Genomic DNA, 19612 nt, shown 5'->3' with positions numbered 1-19612 from the left:
ATTAATCCTTCAGGTAATTGCTGTATTCACTGAGTTCATATCACAGGCTAGATAGGACTTGGGACATACACTGAATAAAAACTTAGATGGGGAGTGTAGTAATAGATACGCATAGAGCATTGTTAAGTATATGACTTCCAGATGATTTTTTTTTTGTCTTTTTGCTATTTCTTTGGACCGCTCCCACGGCATATGGAGGTTCCCAGGCTAGGGGTTGAATCAGAGCTGTGGCCGCCAGCCTATGCCAGAGCCGCAGCAACGCGGGATCCGAGCCGCGTCTGCAGCCTACACCACAGCTCACGGCAACGCCGGATCGTTAGCCCACTGAGGAAGGGCAGGGACTGAACCCGAAACCTCATGGTTCCTAGTCGGATTCGTTAACCACTGTGCCACGACGGGAACTCCGCTCCAGTTTCTACAAGTCTTAGTGAACTTCATTTGTATGCTGACCATCAAATGTGTTTGCCATGATTCACCCAGCATTGTACCAACCTGGAGAATGTACAGAAGGAGGTGGGAGGCAGGTAGATGTCTTGAGGCTTACTCTAACTCTAAGTTACTGTTTTATTCTAATATGCTCTTAAGGCCTGTGGACTTAAAACATTAACCACATTTGGTGTCTCTGTTAGTTGGTAGTCTCTTCTAGAAGAGTGAAGGATGTATGTCACCACTAAATCTTCAGCCCTGAGGATAGCACACAGCAGATTGAGGACTTATACATACTCGTTGTGGGTAAGGAAACAAGTTAGTGTGGTAATTCAAAGGGTAACATAAAAGGGTAAATTTAGGCAGTGGTATTGGGAACTGGAGAGATTCCAAAGACAGGTCAAACAGGATTTGGTGACAGTTGACTTAGCATACTGTTAGTCTTGCTTTGCTCTTAATACTGAGCAGTCTTGGAGTTCCCGTCGTGGCGCAGTGGTTAACGAATCCGACTAGGAACCATGAGGTTTCGGGTTTGATCCCTGGCCTTGCTCAGTGGTTTAGGGATCCAGCGTTGCCCATGAGCTGTGGTATAGGTTGCAGACACGGCTCAGATCCCGTGTTGTTGTGGCTCTGGCGTAGGCTGGTGGCTACAGCTCCAATTTGGCCCCTAGCCTGGGAACCTCCATGTGCCTCAGGAGCGGCCTAAGAAATGGCAAAAAGACCCCCCCCCCCAAAAAAAAAAATACTGAGCAGTCTTTTCCAAAGTGAAAATCAAACCATTTGCTTAACTGACATAACATTAGTATGGGTAATTTCATTAATTATGTGAAGAACCTGTCCAGAACTCTAGCCCAAACTATTAAGCCCAAATCCCATGACCTTCACTTTCATACTTTCCTTAGCAACCCATTCCCTTGGTTGTATTTCATCATGTCACAAGTTCTGGCAGGATAGCTGTGAAAGCTGCTTCCCCTGCAGTTAGTTGATGGTCTCCATGAAGAATACACTTGTTCCTCAGCCAGTGTGGGGTTTATGTTCTCACAGCTAACAACTAATTAGCATCTCATAGCTCTAGTTTTTTTTTTTTTAAATGATTTTTTTTTTTTCTTGGTCCCAGCTGTGGCCACTCGCACAGCAGTAACAATGCCAGATGCTTGACCTAGGCTACCAGAGAATTGCTTTTATAGCCCTTTGTCTATAGAATCACCTTAGTTCTTGAACAATCAAAATCGGGGGACTCTGTGGATTCATAAGTCCCAACCCTAAGATAGGCTTTAGTATAGTAGGTGCAGGGGTCCTAGGAATTTGCAATTTAACTGATAACTTGACTACTATTGAAGTGTGATCCAGGGCTAGTAGCATCAGTCTTATCTAGGAACTTGTGAGAAGTGTAAGTTCTGGGCCCCCAAATAGACCTAATGACATAGGTCAGGAGTTCCCTGCTGTGGCATAGTGGGTGAAGGATTCAGCTCAGAGTCGATCCCTTGTCTGGGAACTACCGTATGCCATGCAGGCGGCTGAAAAAAAAATTACGTAGGCCAAAAGAGCATTAGGTTAAAACATAAGAGACATACTAGAGTAACATACTTAACATTTAACAAAGCATTTGAAGAACACTTAATCATTATGACAAGCCAACAGAAAAAAGTGGGCAAAAGGTAAGAACGCATAATTCACTGAGGAAATATAAATTACCAGGAAGTTCCCTTGTGGCGCAGCAAGTAAGTTAAGGTTACCTTATTGCTGATCTGTGTTACAGGTTGAAACTGCAGCACAGGTTTGATACCCAGTCTAGGAACTTTCCACATGCTATAGATGCAACCAAAAAGAAAAAACGACCAAGAAATATGATGTGAAAGTACTCTCTCCTAAAAATTAGGGAAATGCAAATTCAGCCAATGAAGTAAATTCAGATATACAATATTAGCCACCTTAGGAAAGTTTTGAGGAGTTCCCGTCGTGGCACAGTGGTCAACGAATCCGACTAGGAACCATGAGGTTGCGGGTTCGGTTCCTGCCCTTGCTCAGTGGGTTAACGATCCGGCATTGCCGTGAGCTGTGGTGTAGGTTGCAGACGCGGCTCAGATCCTGCGTTGCTGTGGTTCTGGCGTAGGCCGGTGGCTACAGCTCCGATTCGACCCCTAGCCTGGGAACCTCCATGTGCCGCGGGAGCGGCCCAAGAAATAGCAAAAAAGACCAAAAAAGTTTTGAGGGAGTTGTGGCACAGCAGAACTAGGAACCATGAGGTTGCAGGTTCAGTCCCTGCCTCGCTTAGTGGGTTAAGGATCCAGTGTTGCCGTGAGCTGTGGTGTAGGTTGCAGATGTGGCTCAGATCCCATGTGGCTGTGACTGTGGCGTAGGCCGGCAGCTGTAGCTCCGATTGGACCCCTAGCTTGGGAACCCCCATGTGCCTCAGGTGCGGCCCTTTTTTAAAGAAAAAATTTTCTCCAACAAACAAAAACTAAGAGTACAGCAATACTAAACCCATTCTAGAGAAATACTGAGAGGGCTTCTCTAAATAAGTAAGAAACAGAATGGAGAAAATCACAATTGGAAAGCAATCATTTTAAGCCAGTATACAGATCTAAAAAGGGGAAAAAAAACCTATTGTAAAAGTGATGATAAACACAAGGAATAGCAAAAGGACAAACATGAAAATGTAAAAAAAAGACTTCAAAATCCAAATATGGGGAAGGAAAGTAAGAAAATCTAGACTCTTATAATGTGTTAAGAGACTATATGACTGTCAGGCTAAAACACTGTCAGGCTAAAACAAAATGTAGAAAGGAGTTAACATACTTGAAAAACAGGGCAACCACAAATCAAAAACATTACATTCACAAAAACTAAAAAATAACACAAGCATAAAATAAAAGGAAATCAACCAGAAAAAAGGACAAGTGAAAAACAATATCAACTGGATAAGGAGGTTTAAAATGGCAGTAAATACATATTTATCAGCTATTTACCTTAAATGTCAATGGACTGAATGCTCCAATCAAGAGTGGCAAATTGGATAAAAAAACAAGAGCCTACAATATGGTGTCTACAGGAGACTCACCTTAGGGCAAAGGACACATAAGTTGAAAGTGAACAGATGGGAAAAGACATTTCATGCTAATGGAAAAGACAGGAAAGCAGGAATTGCAATATTCATATCAGACAAAATAGACTTCAGGAGTTCCTGTCGCGGCACGTCGGAAACGAATCCACCTGAGAACCATGAGGTTAAGGGTTGATCCCTGGCCTTGATCAGTAGGTTAAGGAACTGGTGTTGCTGTGAGCTGTAGTTTAAGTTGCAGACTCGGCTCGGATTTGGCATTGCCGTGGTGTAGGCCAGTGGCTCCAGCTCTGATTAGACCTCTAGCCTGGGAATCTCCATATTCGGCCCTAGAAAAGACAAAAATAAAATAAAAAGTGATTAGCCTCAGTTATCTGGAAATTTATGTGAAAATCTACCTTGACACCTTCATTAAGTGTCATTTTAAATATGTTTGACAATAACATGGCCACAACAAAATTTTACCAAATTTAAACTAAAGGATTTTTAAGAACATTTATTGGCTCACACATATCATATTAAAACAAAAGTAGGTGGGTCCCACAACCAAATTGATCCAGAGATAATAATTATCATTATCTTTAATAATTATTATTTTTGTTTAGGGCCGCACCTGCAAAATATGGAAGTTCCCAGGCTAGGGGTTGAATTGGAGCTGCAGCTGACAGCAATGCTTGAGTGAGACCAGGGATCAAACACATCTTCACGGTTACTAGTCGGGTTCATTACCGCTGACCCACAGCAGGAACTTCTAAACCAAAGGATCTTAGCACTAAGTCAAAAGGCACTGTTCTGAATGCTTCTTTTATATTTTAATGTACTTAATTTTTGAGACAACATGAAATTATCCTAATTTTATTTCGTCTTTTGTCTTTTTAGGGCCGAACCTGTGACATATGGGGTCTAATCAGAGCTGGGTTTGTTTGTTTTATTTTTTTGTCTTTTTGCCTTTTCTAGGGCTGCTCCCGTGGCATATGGAGGTTCCAAGGCTAGGGGTCGAATCGGAGCTGTAGCCACCGGCCTACACCAGAGCCACAGCAACGCAGGATCCAAGCTGCATCTGTGACTTACAACACAGCTCACGGCAACGCCAGATCCTTAACCCAATGAGCGAGGCCAGGGATCAAACCCACAACCTCATGGTTCCTAGTCAGGTTGGTTACCGCTGAGCCACCACGGGTACTCCTCATTGCATTTTTTGTTCAAATGTTTTTCTTTTTTTTTCTTTTCTTTTCCTTTTTTTTTTCTTTTTGCCTTTTTTTGGGCCGCTCCCGTGGCATATGGAGGTTCCCAGGCTAGGGGTCTAATCGGAGCTGTAGCCGCCGGCCTACGCCAGAGCCACAGCAACGCGGGTTCCAAGCCGCGTCTGCAACCTACACCACAGGTCACGGCAACGCCGGATCCTTAACCCACTGAGTGAGGCCAGGGATCAAACCTGCAACCTCATGGTTCCTAGTCGGATTCACTTCTGCTGCGCCACGACGGGAAGTTCCCCCAAATGTTTTTCTTTAAAAGTGAAATCCTAAGTCTTATCTTTGCCTTCTGAATGTCTAGCACATATTTTTTATACGACTGGTTACATTAATTTCATTGTAGCCTTAATTCTGTCCAGATTCCTCAACTGCTGAGTTGTCTGAAAGCTTCCAATGTCACTACTGCAAATAAAAACTGTGTTTGACTCCTGAGTTAGCCAAGGTCACTGTTTGTCGTGCTTTACGACGCTACCACTTCCCTAACCTTGCGGGAGGCTGTCACCTAGCTCAAGGTCCTATCTAAGGAGAGAGCCCAAGGACAGCCAAAGACAGCCCACGTGCTTCCTCACAGGAACTCGGCCCCTTCCCCAAACGCAGTTCCGCCAAGTAATCTTTCCAACTGACATACCTGTTGTCCAATTGCATTTGGAGGCTCTGAGGGTTGCACGCAACCGGACACTGTCCAATAAAAAAAGGAATTCAGATTAGCACCAATTTTGGCCAATGATTGAGATGATGAGAGATTATTAGCCTATAGGAGCGACGCTGAGAGTGATAAGCAGCAAGATGATCCAACGGACGTGCCTACTGCAGAGTAGGCCCCGCCCCCAACTGTGGGGAGTTGGCGGCCAGACTGCTGTAGCGCTCAGTCTCCACCCGGGCTCCGCCATGTTGGGCTTTGTGGGTCGTGTGGCCTCTGCCTCGGCCTCTGGGGCCTTGCGGGGACTCAGCCCTTCAGCGCCGCTACCCCAAGCCCAGCTCTTACTGCGGGCCGCTCCGGCAGCGCTCCAGCCTGGTAAGTGCCTTGCATTCGGAGCTGGTTTCGTTTCTGTCGCCCCATGACCTTGAGCTGGGGGTGGGGGGGAGATAGACTCTCAGGCCTAAGGGTCTGTGGTGCAAGAAAACGCCCGATCCCCTGCCTTGTCCTCTAAACTGCAGGAGAACAAAAATTATATGGTTCAGTCACATTTTGGAAGAGGGGCGTTGTGTGAACGAAAAGTGCAGGCAGGTGTATTGACCTTCCGGTGCAGTGCGGACACCGACCTCTCAAATAATGAGATTTTGTGCATGAGAACGGCAAGATGGTGCAGGCACTTTCTCTGTTCAAGCGGGGCCCTCCCTTTAGACCCGCCTTCCGTGAAAACGGAAGGAGGCCGGGCCTGGGCTGAAATCACCAGTCCTTCTGACCTTTAACTGTCCTGATCCCATCGTCTTCCAATATCTTTTTTTTTTTTTTCCTGTTAGCCAGAGACTATGCCACTCAACCATCTCCATCGCCAAAGGCAGGCGCCGCCACTGGGCGAATCGTGGCAGTCATTGGTGCAGTGGTGGATGTCCAGTTTGATGAAGGACTGCCACCCATCCTAAATGCCCTGGAAGTGCAAGGCAGGGAGACCAGGCTGGTTTTGGAGGTGGCCCAGCATTTGGGTAAGTACAACATGTTAGGAATAATGAAGGTCTTCGATGCAATTACCCAAAAAACCAGGCTGTCTTCCTTCTGTGATGATTTTATCAAGATGACTTTCGTTCTTCTGAGTTTGCTGAAGCCACATTTAGATACTGAGAAGGAGTCTTGGTTGACTTAGGTGTTTGATGCCAGCTGTTTTTCATTAAATATGAAGTCAATTTGTCCTTATGTATAATCTTGCAACGTCTGTCTGACAGGTGAGAGTACTGTAAGGACCATTGCCATGGATGGTACAGAAGGCTTGGTTAGAGGCCAGAAAGTCCTGGATTCTGGTGCACCAATCAAAATTCCTGTTGGGCCTGAGACCTTGGGCAGAATCATGAATGTCATTGGAGAACCTATTGATGAGAGAGGTCCCATCAAAACCAAACAGTAAGTATCCCTCTTGTTCCATCTGCACACAAAGAAACTGCTTCTCCTAGCAGTTCTGTACATCAAGTGACACCCTCTAGTACAGTGGAATTTTCTTGCAGAGAATACACAGTCAGTGTAGTTTCTTCTGAAGAAAATTAAGGTTGTAGAAATTCTGATTGTAAAAGAAAAGTGAAAAAAAAAACAAACCCAAACTGCTACTTAGGGGGCAAGTTGATCATTTCAGTTCATTTTAATATCAGTGGCATTTATTTCATATTGGCATATGAAGAAGTGGTATTAGGTTAGGACTGTGTAAAAGGAAAGCCTTATGACTATTAAAATTGATAGGGAATGGGATTATTGCTTCCTGAGATAATGAAATCCCCTTTATTGCAGAATGTTGGGCTAATTTGTCTAGAGCATTGTATAAGAGAAGTGACTGTGAGTAAAAGGTTAGGATTGGGAATTGAGAGGACCCTTTAAAAGATGGATAGATACTGATCTTTTCTACTTTTACAGATTTGCTGCTATTCATGCTGAGGCTCCTGAATTCATGGAGATGAGTGTTGAGCAGGAAATTCTGGTTACCGGTATCAAGGTTGTGGATCTACTGGCTCCCTATGCCAAGGGTGGCAAAATTGGTATGTTAGTAGTGGGTAGACATTTTTGAAACATTAATACAGGAAAAAGAAATCCTACCATGTCATGTGGGTACTGAGATCAATCCCTCACTGATGAGTAGCTTCTGACTTTCGTTCTTCTGAGCTTGCTGAAGCCAGATGCCATTCCTGAGGAGGGAAAAGGTGGAAAGAAACAACAACAAAAATTTTTTTGAAGCTTGCTTTTTTGAGAACACAGAACTCTTAAATATTCCTTTTTTTTTCTTCTTCTTCTTTACCTCTCCCAGGGCTCTTTGGTGGTGCTGGAGTTGGCAAGACAGTACTGATCATGGAGTTAATCAACAACGTAGCCAAAGCTCATGGTGGTTACTCCGTGTTTGCTGGTGTTGGCGAAAGGACCCGTGAGGGCAATGACTTATACCATGAAATGATTGAGTCTGGTGTCATCAACTTAAAAGATGCTACCTCTAAGGTTAGCACTGAGCTGAGTGGTGTCCACATGGTACTACCAGGAAACTGTTCCAGTTGGTTGCATTGCTAGCTGAAGCCATGTGCTATGTATCCATTTTAGCGTCCCAGGACCTACAAAGGAAATTTCTGTCTGTTTTTATCCTAGTCTCTAATGTACGCCAAGGTACCTGTTTTTCCCTCTTTGATATTATATTACATTTCTAGTTTTTGTTTTTGGTAGATGGTCTCATCATTTATTTGAAAGCTAAATATAGGGGGAGTTGACGGTGGTTCTTATGTCTCAGATAATCCTATTTTGTACCTTTTATTTATAGTTTATTTCTGTCCTACTACAGGAATTTTGCCTCAGTAACATGAGAAAATTTTTTTTTCTGTTTTTGGGATTTCTTTTCTCTGATTGGGAAAAGAAATTTATGAACAAAAATATTGACACCTGAGAACGAGGGTTTTTTGTAGTTTCTCCAGTTCGGGGACCTTGGGTAGGTGGCTTTCCCACTTCTCTGCCAGGATTTCTGATTGTGTTTGATTATTGCAGGTAGCGCTGGTGTACGGTCAAATGAATGAACCTCCGGGTGCTCGGGCCCGGGTAGCTCTGACTGGACTGACTGTAGCTGAATACTTCAGAGACCAAGAGGGTCAAGATGTACTGCTGTTTATTGATAACATCTTTCGCTTCACCCAGGCTGGCTCAGAAGTAAGAGAGAAGGCTTTGAGAGGACCTGGTTCATTTGCCCTTTCTATGGATTGATGCAGATGATGCTAAAAATGTTCTTTCTTTAGGTGTCTGCTTTATTGGGCAGAATCCCTTCTGCGGTGGGTTATCAGCCTACCCTGGCCACTGACATGGGTACCATGCAGGAAAGAATCACCACCACCAAAAAGGGATCTATCACCTCTGTACAGGTGAGAACAGTTAAATGGTTGAAAGTCTAATTTGTATAAAGACATGTACAGAGAGGTATAGAACCTAGTTGCTTATATCTCAAAAGACTTATTTATTTTTGGTCTTTTTAGGGCCATACTCGAGGCATGTGGATGGTCCCAGGCTAGGGGTAGAATCAGAGCTAAAGCCGCTGGCCCGTACCAAGAGCAATGCAGGATCTGAGCTATGTCTGCAGCCCACACCATAGCTCACAGCAACACCAGATCCTTAACCCATTGAGCAAGGCCAGGGATCGAACCTGAGTCCTAGTATCCAGTCAGGTTTGTTAACTGCTGAGCCACAATAGGAACTCCCTCAAAAGACGTAATTTTAACTAGGTTCCTGAGCTCCCTGAGGTATAAAATTCTGTGTGTGCATGTTAAAGACTCAAGATTAAGAAACCCTCATCTAAACTAATTGAAGGTGTTCATGTAAATGTAGGTCACATAATAGTTGTTTTCAACCTGAGAGGGAGTGAAGTTGCATGGAAACCAAGCATTAAATATGGACTACACTAAATACCCCAAGTTTTCAAATTTACATAGGTGATACACGTAGTAAAATTATTTAAAATTTTTTTATTAACTTGCAAGATTCATTTTTTCCAATGGTTATGGCAGTGCAAGGTGTTTTTTTTGTTTTTTTTTTTTCAATCTAAAAGTGAGTTTCACTTGGAGTCCCCATTGTGGCTCATGGGTAATGAACCTGACTAGTATCTATGAGGACACGGGTTCAATCCCTGGCCTCACTTAGTGGGTTAAGGACCTGGCGTTGCCGTCAGCTGTGGTGTAGGTCGCAGATGCAGGTTAGGTCCCATGTTGCTGTGGCTGTGGTATAGGCTGGCAGCTGCTGCTGTGATTCGACGCCTAGTCTGGGAACTTCCATATGCCGTGGGTGCAGCCCTAATCTAAAAAGACCAGAGGGAAAAAAAAAGTTAATTTCTCTACAGTAGAGTTAAAACATAGGATGAAGAATAAAAGGAAAAAAATAAAATTCTTTCATCACAGCATGGAGGGGCCAGGTAATCTATAAGCTCATTCAGTGGCTGGATGTGGGATCACTAGGGATTGAACCCATGCCACAGTGGTGAAAGCACCAAGTCCTAACCACTAGACCACCAGGGAACTCGAGTCTACCTGGTTTGTTTTTTTGGCTGACCTGGAGCATATGGGATTCCTGGGCCAGGGATCAGATCTGAGCAGTAGCTGTGACCTAAGCTGCAACTGTGGCAACTCCAGATCCTTAACCCACTGTGCCAGGCTGGGGATTGAACCTGTGTCTCAGCGCTCTGAAGATGCCACCAATCCCGCCATTGTGCCACAGTAGAACTCTTGAATCCACCCTTTTTGAACCTGATAGAGTGACATGATGAGAGATCAGAAAAAGGGATGGCTTAAGTAGAATTACATGGCTTCCTGCTGCTCTTCATGGGTTCTTGACTCATTTTAGGCCATCTATGTGCCAGCTGATGACTTAACTGACCCTGCTCCTGCCACCACCTTTGCCCATTTGGATGCTACCACTGTGCTGTCCCGTGCTATTGCTGAGCTGGGCATTTATCCCGCTGTGGATCCTCTGGACTCTACTTCTCGAATCATGGATCCCAACATTGTTGGCAGTGAGCATTACGATGTTGCCCGTGGAGTGCAAAAGATCCTACAGGTAAGTATTGTAGGTGAAATCAGTGGCCATGAGTCGGGGAATTTGGGAACTATGTTAGGATCAGATCTGTGGTGACTTGGTGTGATTTGCTTTAGAGCAAGCAAGATGAGACCAGTAGTTCCTAATGAGTGTTAATGAAGTCTCTTGGGTTTCCAGGTACTCCATGTTTAAAATCTGATTTTCTTTAACAGCACCTAACAGTAGGAGTGGGAGAACCAGACAGTGATCTTAGCTGAGGGCCCTCCTAACCCCCAAGTAACTAATTTGTTTCAGTTACGAAGTGAGATAAGGTGCTAAAGTGTTCATATGTGAGTATAAATTTGTATTAACCCTTAGGTTTTTGTCCAAATTAAAGGAATGTAAATGTTTACTCAGGCCTCTCATTTTCTCACAGGACTACAAATCCCTCCAAGATATCATTGCCATCCTGGGTATGGATGAACTTTCTGAGGAAGACAAGTTAACTGTGTCCCGTGCACGGAAAATACAGCGTTTCCTGTCTCAGCCATTCCAGGTTGCTGAGGTCTTTACAGGTCACTTGGGGAAGTTGGTACCCCTGAAGGAGACCATCAAAGGATTCCAGCAGATTTTGGCAGGTGAGATCTCAAGTATAAAATGGCAGAGAAGCTGAAATCCCTTGAATACTTGCTATGTATGTCATGTTCCCATTTAAGGAATCAGCAAGTAATATATAAGTATACTGTGCCTAGTATAATTTTCATGTAAAAAGTTATTTCCCATCAATTTTTGGAAGTACTTGATTTCTGAGAGTGAGACTGGCTGAGAGCTTTCAGTGTTAACTATTCTAAGTGAATTACAACATCATCATAAGGAAGGCACAGAGTTCCTGTCATGGCTCAGTGGTTAATGGACCTGACTAGTATCCATGAGGACATGGGTTCAATTCCTAGCCTCTCTCAGTGGGTTAAGGATCCAGTGTTGCTGTGAGCTGTGGTGTAGGCCAGCGGCTACAGCTCCGATTCGACTCCTAGCCTGGGAACCTCCATATGCCTCAGGTGCCGCCCTAAAAAGACCAAAAAAAACCTAAAGGTATTATTCTGTTTTACAAACCAGGAAACTTATCACAAAGCCAAATCCCAATGTCATACAGCCAAAGTGGAGAGCAAGAATTTGAACGTGAATTTATGTGACTCTGGAAAACTGTTTCTTTGTGGGGTTTTTTTTTTGGTCTTTTGTCTTTTCAGGGCCGCACCCACAGCATATGGAGGTTCCCAGACTGTGGGTTGAATCGGAGCTGTAGCTTCTGTGCCACAGCCACAGCAATGCTGGATCCAAGCCACTTCTGCGACCTACACCATAGCTCACGGCGATGCCAGATCCTTAACCCCCTGAGCGAGGTCAGGGATCAAACCCACAACACCTTATAGTTCCTAGTCGGATTTGTTTTTGATGTGCCATGGAGGCAACCCCTGGACAACTTGTTCTTAATCTATACTGTAGTTAGGTCTTGTGAATTGGGTTTGCGAGGGGAATTTGTTAAGAATTCTTTTTTTTTTTTAGGGCTACACCCACAGCACATAGAGGTTCCCAGGCTAGGGGTCTAATCAAAGTTATCGCTGCCAGCCTACGCTAGAGTCATAGCAATGCCAGATCAGAGCTATATCTGTGACCTACATCACAGCTCACCGCAGTACTGAATCCTTAACCCGCTGAGCGAGGTCAGGGATCGAACCCACAGCCTCATGGTTCCTAGTCGGAATTGTTTCCACCATGCCACAACGGTAACTCCCAGAAAAGATTTCTAATTGGGAGTTCCCTTTTGGCTCATGGTTATGAACCTGTATCCATGAGGATGGGGGTTCTATCCCTGGCCTCACTCAGTGGGTTAAGGGATCCGGTGTTGGCATGAGCTGTGGTGTATATCGAAGACTGCTCAGATAGTCCGTTGCTGTGGTTGTGGCGTATGCTGGCAGTTGCAGCTCTGATTAAACCCCTAGCCTGGGAACTTCATGTGCTGCACATGTAGCCATAAAAAGCAAAGTAAAAGATTTTTAAGGAGTTCCCGTCGTGGCGCAGTGGTTAACGAATCCGACTAGGAACCATGAGGTTCCCCTTGCTCAGTGGGTTGAGGATCCGGCGTTGCCGTGAGCTGTGGTGTAGGTTGCGGACGCGGCTCGGATCCCGCGTTGCTGTGGCTCTGGTGTAGGCTCGTGGCTGCAGCTCCAATTCAACCCCTAGCCTGGGAACCTCCATATGCCGCGGGAGCGGCCCAAGAAATAGAAAAAAAAAAAAAAAGATTTTTAAGATGATATGATTTCATATTCTGAATAATGGCGTCAAGTGGTGAGGTACCCACTGCAGAAAATTGATATTCTTCCACTTTTCACCAGTTGGCATTTTTTTCTATATAGGTGAATATGACCATCTCCCAGAACAGGCTTTCTATATGGTGGGACCCATTGAAGAAGCTGTGGCAAAAGCTGATAAGCTGGCTGAAGAGCACTCATGAGGGAGTCCTTTTGGCAAACTAAGTACTCATCCTCTTTGTGGCCCTCTCTTGCCCCTCATCCAAAACGCAGTTTTCTCTGTAGGCCATGAGAGCCTTGATTGAAGACATTGTATTCTGTCTGAAGAGTATTTAAGGTTTCCAATAAAATGTACATCCCTCATCATCTGTCTGTTTTTCTTGGTCCTAAAAACAAAGCCAACACTGAGGTTTTTAGCAATTTTAGAATAGTCACAAGAAACAGCATGAAATGGGCCATATATGTTTGAAATGGGGTCATCAAAAAAAGAAAAGCTGCTAGTTCGGATTAATAAACTAGCATGAGTCTTATGAGGAGTTTCCTGTGGATGATGTGATCTTACTAGTAGGGTCTCAAGTTTGGCCTTTTATGTTCATGGCAAATCAATTTTTTGGCTCTTCAGTATTCTATTTAGCACCTTATCTGATTAAAAAAGCAAAAGGGGACATCCTGCTGTGGTGGCATCTCTGGAACCTTGGGATGCAGCTTTGATCCTAGCCCAGCACAGTGGGTTAAATAATCCTGTGTTGCCACAGCTGAGACTAGCTCGGATCTGATCCCTGGCCCAAAACTCTCTATGCTAAATAAAAAGGTTTTTTTTTCAGAAAAGCACACTGGGAAAAGTGGGTTGGGTGGTTGAAAAATAAGTGCTACTCTAAGAGAAGTAAGGGGTTAATCAGTGTTCTGAAGGATTAATACTGATCTGTGCAAAATTTGAGTCAACCCACCACTGCCCCACCATTGCCACAGTTTTGGTTTTTTTCATGTATTTTGGGCAAGACGTATGTGGTTCCTTGAGGTAGTGCAGGATTTAAAGTGCCATGAGCCCTATTCTAAGATCCCTAAAAATTGAAATCTGTTACAGAGGAATAGTAATTTGCAGGGTTGCTGGGCTTGGGGTTTCTCAGCTAAATAGTGGAATTAGACAATTGCCCCTTCACTTTAGCCAACCGAAAGGTGCAGGATTATAAGAATTACTCAAAGGCACACCCAGTTTCAAGTAAGTGCAAGGTCGGATTTGGTGCTCCTGAAATATTTTCTGGGCCCAGACCCATATCCTGCCCTCTGGTGGTAGGGCTAGAGGCTCTGCACAAACTCTCATCTCACCATTTTGAAATCCTTGAAGGCCATTTGCAGGGATGTGGTTCTTAGCTAATGACTGTTTACAAACCAGCTGGGGCTTTTGTCCTGAGGAGGAGCCTGAATCTATAAGCTCCACCCTGAGGCATTCAAGTTGGGTAGGAGCCGGGTAGGACAAACATCCCAATTCAGAGGCCCCCGGGGGCTGAAGGTTGGGGAGGGGCCTTGGGAGAGGAGCCAGGGGTGGAGTAGGGGCCTCTATAAGTTTCCTCCCATCGCCTATGACGTCCTTGGCACCAGTCTCTTCTGTGTTGTGATCTGGACGGAAGGTGGAGCCCCTGAGCTGCCTGTGCCTGGTAGTTTGCTCCCAGAAAAGCCTGAATTTGGGGAAATGCTGAGTTATGGGGTGGGGGCACACATCCTCTGGGTCAAGACTGAAGTGGGGAAAGAAGCTGGTGCAGGAGCCCCCAGGGCCAGCCCTTTTTGCTCCACTTTCCCTTGTTATCCAGATGCAGACCTGGGAACTGCGACCCTAAAGGTCATTTCTGTCCCTCCACCCCCACATTTACATCTCTCAGCATTCATCCAGAAACTTCTTCCTCTCACTACCTGCAACTGTTTATTTCCTTCCTCCTTCATCGGTCTCTTCTTGTAGCATGCCACTGGAGTGTCAACATAGATCTAACCTTCCTCCATATTTCTCCTGGTTCTGCCCCGTCCTCACCGCCTCCTCCCTCTCCACCCAGAGAAAGCCCCGCCCTTCCCTCCTCCCTCCCCACCCCAGTCTGTCACACAGGGACATCACCCTACAGCAGTTCAGGCTGTGGTTCGCAGGAAGCATACATTGGCTTTTTGATTCGTGCTGGTTCCCAGCTCACAGTTTGGGAGGATCTAACACCAGCCTTCACGTGAAGGGGGAATCAAGGACGGTGAGGAGCTAGGTGGTCCCAGCCCTGAAGCCCAGCCAGCCTGACATGGGTAAGTATGAAGACCGGCCCCCCTCGGGGAAGGCCTGAGGGATGCCTACCTCCCTCCCTGGCTGACTCAGCAGGGGTGGGGCCTAACCTTTGCTCTTTTGAGGGGTGAAGGAGGAGACGCCAGACTATAGGGGCACAGGGCTCAGCTGGTGAGGCTGCCGACCACGAACGTTGGAAAGCTCCAGCTCCAGGGAAGAACCTGAGACTGCACCTCAGGTGGGGGCTTTCCCACCTCACCCCCATTTCCCCAACTCCTTGAGCCTCCCACTATTTTACACTCACTGCTGCCCCCCCTCAAAAAAAGTAAAGCCTACTTTTGGTCTCATTGGAAGATTTTTTAAAGGTGTATCTTCCCCCATTTTCTCCTGGGCTTTTTAAGTCCCTGTCTTCTTTCCTCCCCCACCCTGACCCACCACCAGGTGGGGGCTGCACTGAGCAGCTGCTTCCTGTTGCCCCAGAGGTTGCTGCAAGGGTGGTGGTGGTTGGGGGAAAGCTGAACTAGAATTCAGAAAGCACAATTCTCACAGTTCTACATCAGCCTCACTAGGGCTGCTGTTGGCGGTCCCCCTTGCTCCAGTCACTGAGAAGACTCAGAGAGGGATGACTGACATTGAAAGGCCTAGGAGGCCTAGGAGGTCTTTGCCCTCGTGGCTTCCTGATTCCAGAGACTTTTAAACTTGGGCCGAGCTTGAGGAAAGAGGCTGTGTCTTTCCACCGCTGAAGAGATTGGGTCGGTGAGGAGCTGAAACAGGGAACCTGTGCACCTGGTAGGGCCGCTGTTACCCCCAGCAGGCTCGGCCTTGAGTTCCCTCTTTGGCACCTTCACTCCTCGGGAGTCCTTGTGACTCTCACTGCCTTTCATGCCCTCCTTTGTGAAGAGATCTTTGCCAGTGCCCCCGGAGCGCAGGCGGAGCTCTCCCAAGTCCTCCAGTTCGGACCCACCACCCTCCCCCACTTCACCACCCAAGTTTCTGTCTCCTCTTCCTGGGATCTGTTCTCTTCCTCCATCTGGGATCCTTCCTGGTTCTGGCCCCTAGGAGACGCCACCAGCGTCCCCTCCCCCAGAGGATTCTTCGCGACAGCCCTATCGGAGCGTTCGTCCTTACCCCAGTAGCTCCTGCCCCTTTAAGTGCTCCCCCCCCCACCTCCCGCTCCACCGCGGCCGGCCCAGGGCTGGGGGAGGAGGCGCCGCCGCCGCCCGGCTCGGCCACCTGCGCCGCCGCCGCCGCCGCCACCAGCGCCGCCGCCGCCCGGCCCTGCTCCAGGTGAGGCCTGGCACCCACGACCGGTCCTGGAGTCCCTGGGCGTGCCGCCCCTGCGGTCCCCTTCCCCGGGATCCCCGCTGCCCTGGACGCAGTATCTGACCCTCCCCCTGCGGGAGCTGCCCTTCCTCTCTCCCCCGCACTATCTACTCACCCATTTCTCTCCTGTCCTCTGCGACCGGAATCCGGAGGCTTCTCACGCCTCTCGGCCAATCTCTCCAGGGTACCCCTCCTACTCTGGACCTAGGATCTCCCCCTCCCCCGCGTCTTCCTCGCCAGAAAAATCTCCCGCGGTCTAGGTTTCTCCTCCTCCCCTCTGGAACCATCGCTTTCCCACGCCATCCTAACCTCCAATGGGAGGGGGAATAACCGCCACCCTAACTCCTTTCCGTCCCTATATTAAAGGAGGGGGGTGGGGGGGTTATAGAGTGGAGTCACTTTCAGGCCCGGCTCCGCTGAACCCTTCAAGTTCAACTAACTCCCATCTGAAGCTTTTCTGTAGCCCTCATCCCACCCCATCTTTAGGACTTTAGGGGTGCCCGACCGCAGCACCCCGTCAAATAGCTCAGGTGGGAAAGGCTCTCTTGGACTTGGGGCAGGCCTGCCCAACCTAGGAATGTTCCTACCCCAGAGTCAGAGAATGGAGGTGGGGTTGCACCCAGAATCTTGTGATTCTGGGCTTAAGGGGCTTTTGGGGGGTACTGGGTTAGGGGCTAGGGCTAAGTCTCTAAGGGTGTTGGGGTGGTGGGTGAAGGCCTGGGAAACCCAGCCTTCTTTATTCAGTTGCAAAAGGAGTCCTAAGGAAATTAGGGTTTTCACTGTCCTCTCCTTGAGACCACCATGGAGGATATGAAAGGAGACTGCTGCATGGGGAAGGGGGTGGGGGAACGGGACATATACCATTTTGGAGAGAAGAGTACGGATTATGGTCCTTCTGTGTTATAAGAGACCCCAAAATACAGAAGGGAAGGAGACTGTTTTGCATTAAACTGAGAGGGAAGGGGGACAAGTTGGAATGGTCTCAGGGTTGAGGACCATCTTCCAACTAGAACCTCTTAACACCAAGAACCCTTCAGCCACTGAGGGCAAGGGAGGTCTTTAATAATTATCCCCCTCCCTCCAAGTCCAGCTAAGACCATGGCTCTGCCCCTTTTCTTCTTGTGCTGTCATTCCTCACTACCTCCAACATCAGACACTCCAGAATGAGGGGACAGGGTGTTTGAATTTGCTTCAGACTTCTGAGTCATGTTTCACAGGCTGGGAGGGAGCTGGGGGGAGGAGAGGGTGGTCGGCAGTGGTGTTTGGAGTTGAATTCCAGGAGTACCTGGACCAGGAGAGGGAGGGAGCAGAGGGATGCAAACGAATCCCCTGTCTCTCCCTTTCTGTCTCTTCCCCCTCCCAGTCCCAGCCATCTGGCTACACTGCACTGTGGCAGCTGACCCCAGAGTCAGGGTGGTGCAGCAGGAACACAGGAAGGGTGAGAAAAGGGGAGCAGGTGCTAATTTCTCCCTCCCTATTCTCTTTATTACCCATCTTCTGGCCTGGCTTGAGAGAGGTTCAGCGTATTCCCTAGGTACCCCTCTCACAAGTTGCTGAAAAAAATGACCATTTGCCCCTTCCTCTTTCTGGTAGCTTCCAAAAGGGAGATGAGGTGGTTGATTGGCCACATCTGATGGGATTGAGGAATGTTTAGGACATAGGGGGTGGGTCAGTCTGCCCTCTGTCGTCTGGATGGGGGAGAGGTACAGCTGCTGCTGGGGTGGCTTCTGGCAGGAAGTAAACACCCAGCTGTTGGCATACTGACACCCCACCCTCAACTTTCCTCAAAAAGCAGGGAAGACCCCTGATTAGATGGGATGGGGGATCTCATTCAAGGAGGAAGGTGATTGTAATCTTTTTGCACCAGATAGGATAGAATGGATCCTGCCCCATTTTCTTTTCTAATCCCAGGTGGCCCTCTCCTATCCAACATCCCTCTTAGCAGCTCCTGGCTGGGGTAGTCCTAGGGGTTGCCCTGGAGACTAGGCCTGGGGCTCGGAAGGGGTGGGGGCAGTCAGTGGGGCACAGGAGTAACCGGCTCTTCCGGAGCGGAGTGGAGCCAGCGGGTGGGTGTGTGTGGGTGTGTGGTGGTGGGGGAAGGGGCGTGGCTACACCCGTCTGACTGGCGCAGGCTCCTCCCCTGCCGCCCGCCTCTGACTGGCCAGCCTTATGATTGGGGGCGGGAGATGGGAAGATTCTCCCTCAGCTGCCCTGGAAAAGGGAAGAGAGAGAGAAAAAAAAGATACCTAGCTCTTTCTATTGGCTCTATAGGAAGCCAATTTCATGCCCTAAGATCTCTTCTTCACCTGCCTTTATTTTGGGGATGAAGGGAGGCATTCCTTTAGAAGTTTGCTGAATCCCTGCTTTCTGCAAAAGGAAGGACCCCTCTACACTGAGTGTGGCTCCTGTTAATTCAGGGACTTGAGGTCAGTAGGCTGTTGAGGATCATTATTTTTTCTCCAAGGTGACTCTATAAATTTGTTTTTGAGTCATGGAGGAGGATTTCTTCCTCTCCACTCCTTCCTACTGGAAATCTACTTTTCTTAGGAGAGGGAGAGAAACCTTACTAACCCTCTTAACCCCTGTCTCTCTGACCCACACACTTTGAGGCTTTGCTGAAGCTCACTTCCTTCTTAAGCCTCTCTGAGTCATTTGTAGTAGGGAGTGAAGTATGTCCCCAAAACTCAGGAAGAACTCACTCCTCTGTGCAGTAAGGAAATCCAGTCTAGACTGATGTATTTGGCCCTGCCTTACTCTGGCCCCACCCAGTTTTCAGATCTTCCCCAGAATCCCAGAGGAAGAGGTATTTGTTGACCCCCCCCAACCTGCTAGAGTTTCATCACCCCCACTCTGTTCCTCTTCCAGAATATTCAGCTGAGTTTTGCACAGTTAGGCAATTGTTTGTAGAACTGCATTGCAATGAATTGAATAGGAATTATCTTGAAGTCTGCAAAGTCTATTGAGTTGCAAGAAAAGGAAACCTGGTTTCTAGCCACATTTTATCCACGGTTTGACCTTGAACAAGTTGGTTAATTTCTTCGGGCCATAATTTCTTCATCTGCCCAAACAAGAGGAGGTTGAACTAGAAATTCTCTAAATTCTAACATCACATGGAGATATTGTTCTCCATTATGGGCCCTTGGAATCAACATTTTAGGTGATAGCTAAACTCTAGTCCTCTGCTATATTTTTTTTCCTATTCTTTTTCTTTTTTGCTTTTTAGGCCTGCACTTGCAGGATATAAGGTTTCCAGACTAAGGGCTGAATAGGAGCTGTGTCTGTGACCTACACCACAGCTCATGGCAGCACAGG

General features: G+C 47.1%; 2 protein-coding genes and 2 non-coding genes across 6 annotated transcripts in view; all 4 read left to right on the top strand.

Moving 5' to 3' along the window:
• The first annotated feature begins 5529 nt into the window (after positions 1 to 5529).
• Positions 5530 to 13086, top strand: ATP5F1B (ATP synthase F1 subunit beta). Its single transcript, XM_047786956.1, has 10 exons — positions 5530 to 5755; positions 6205 to 6387; positions 6625 to 6799; positions 7301 to 7422; positions 7689 to 7873; positions 8408 to 8566; positions 8653 to 8775; positions 10244 to 10456; positions 10851 to 11052; positions 12829 to 13086. The coding sequence occupies exons 1-10, from the start codon at positions 5629 to 5631 to the stop codon at positions 12924 to 12926; spliced, it is 1587 nt and encodes a 528-aa protein (XP_047642912.1). The 5' UTR covers positions 5530 to 5628; the 3' UTR covers positions 12927 to 13086.
• On the top strand, positions 6454 to 6528 carry LOC125131868 (small nucleolar RNA SNORD59). The gene has a single exon (XR_007136048.1). It is a non-coding gene; the product is annotated as a small nucleolar RNA SNORD59 (small nucleolar RNA).
• On the top strand, positions 7508 to 7578 carry LOC125131869 (small nucleolar RNA SNORD59). Its single transcript, XR_007136049.1, has one exon. It is a non-coding gene; the product is annotated as a small nucleolar RNA SNORD59 (small nucleolar RNA).
• Positions 13087 to 14819: 1733 nt separating the features above from the next.
• The window catches only part of BAZ2A (bromodomain adjacent to zinc finger domain 2A), a 49881-nt gene continuing 45088 nt past the window's right edge, over positions 14820 to 19612 (top strand). For 2 of the 3 annotated variants that reach the window (XM_047786951.1, XM_047786953.1), the window contains exon 1: positions 14820 to 15000. In XM_047786951.1, the coding sequence (XP_047642907.1) occupies positions 14997 to 15000 (4 nt within the window). In that variant the 5' untranslated portion in view covers positions 14820 to 14996. Of the gene's footprint in view, positions 15001 to 16248; positions 16265 to 19612 lie in introns of those variants that run through there. The other variant, XM_047786954.1, reaches the window with a different exon arrangement.

This window comes from Phacochoerus africanus, chromosome 7 (assembly GCF_016906955.1).
Source record: "Phacochoerus africanus isolate WHEZ1 chromosome 7, ROS_Pafr_v1, whole genome shotgun sequence".
NCBI classification, from domain to species: domain Eukaryota; kingdom Metazoa; phylum Chordata; class Mammalia; order Artiodactyla; family Suidae; genus Phacochoerus; species Phacochoerus africanus.
This window is presented reverse-complemented; position numbering and strand designations above follow the sequence as displayed.

Coding starts and splice junctions, on each gene's coding strand:
- ATP5F1B (XM_047786956.1), top strand. CDS start 5,629: ATGTTGGGCTTTGTGGGTCGTGTGGCCTCTGCCTCGGCCTCTGGGGCC. Junction 7,423..7,688: donor TGCCAAGGGTGGCAAAATTG/GTATGTTAGTAG, acceptor TACCTCTCCCAG/GGCTCTTTGGTGGTGCTGGA. Junction 8,567..8,652: donor TCACCCAGGCTGGCTCAGAA/GTAAGAGAGAAG, acceptor TTCTTTCTTTAG/GTGTCTGCTTTATTGGGCAG.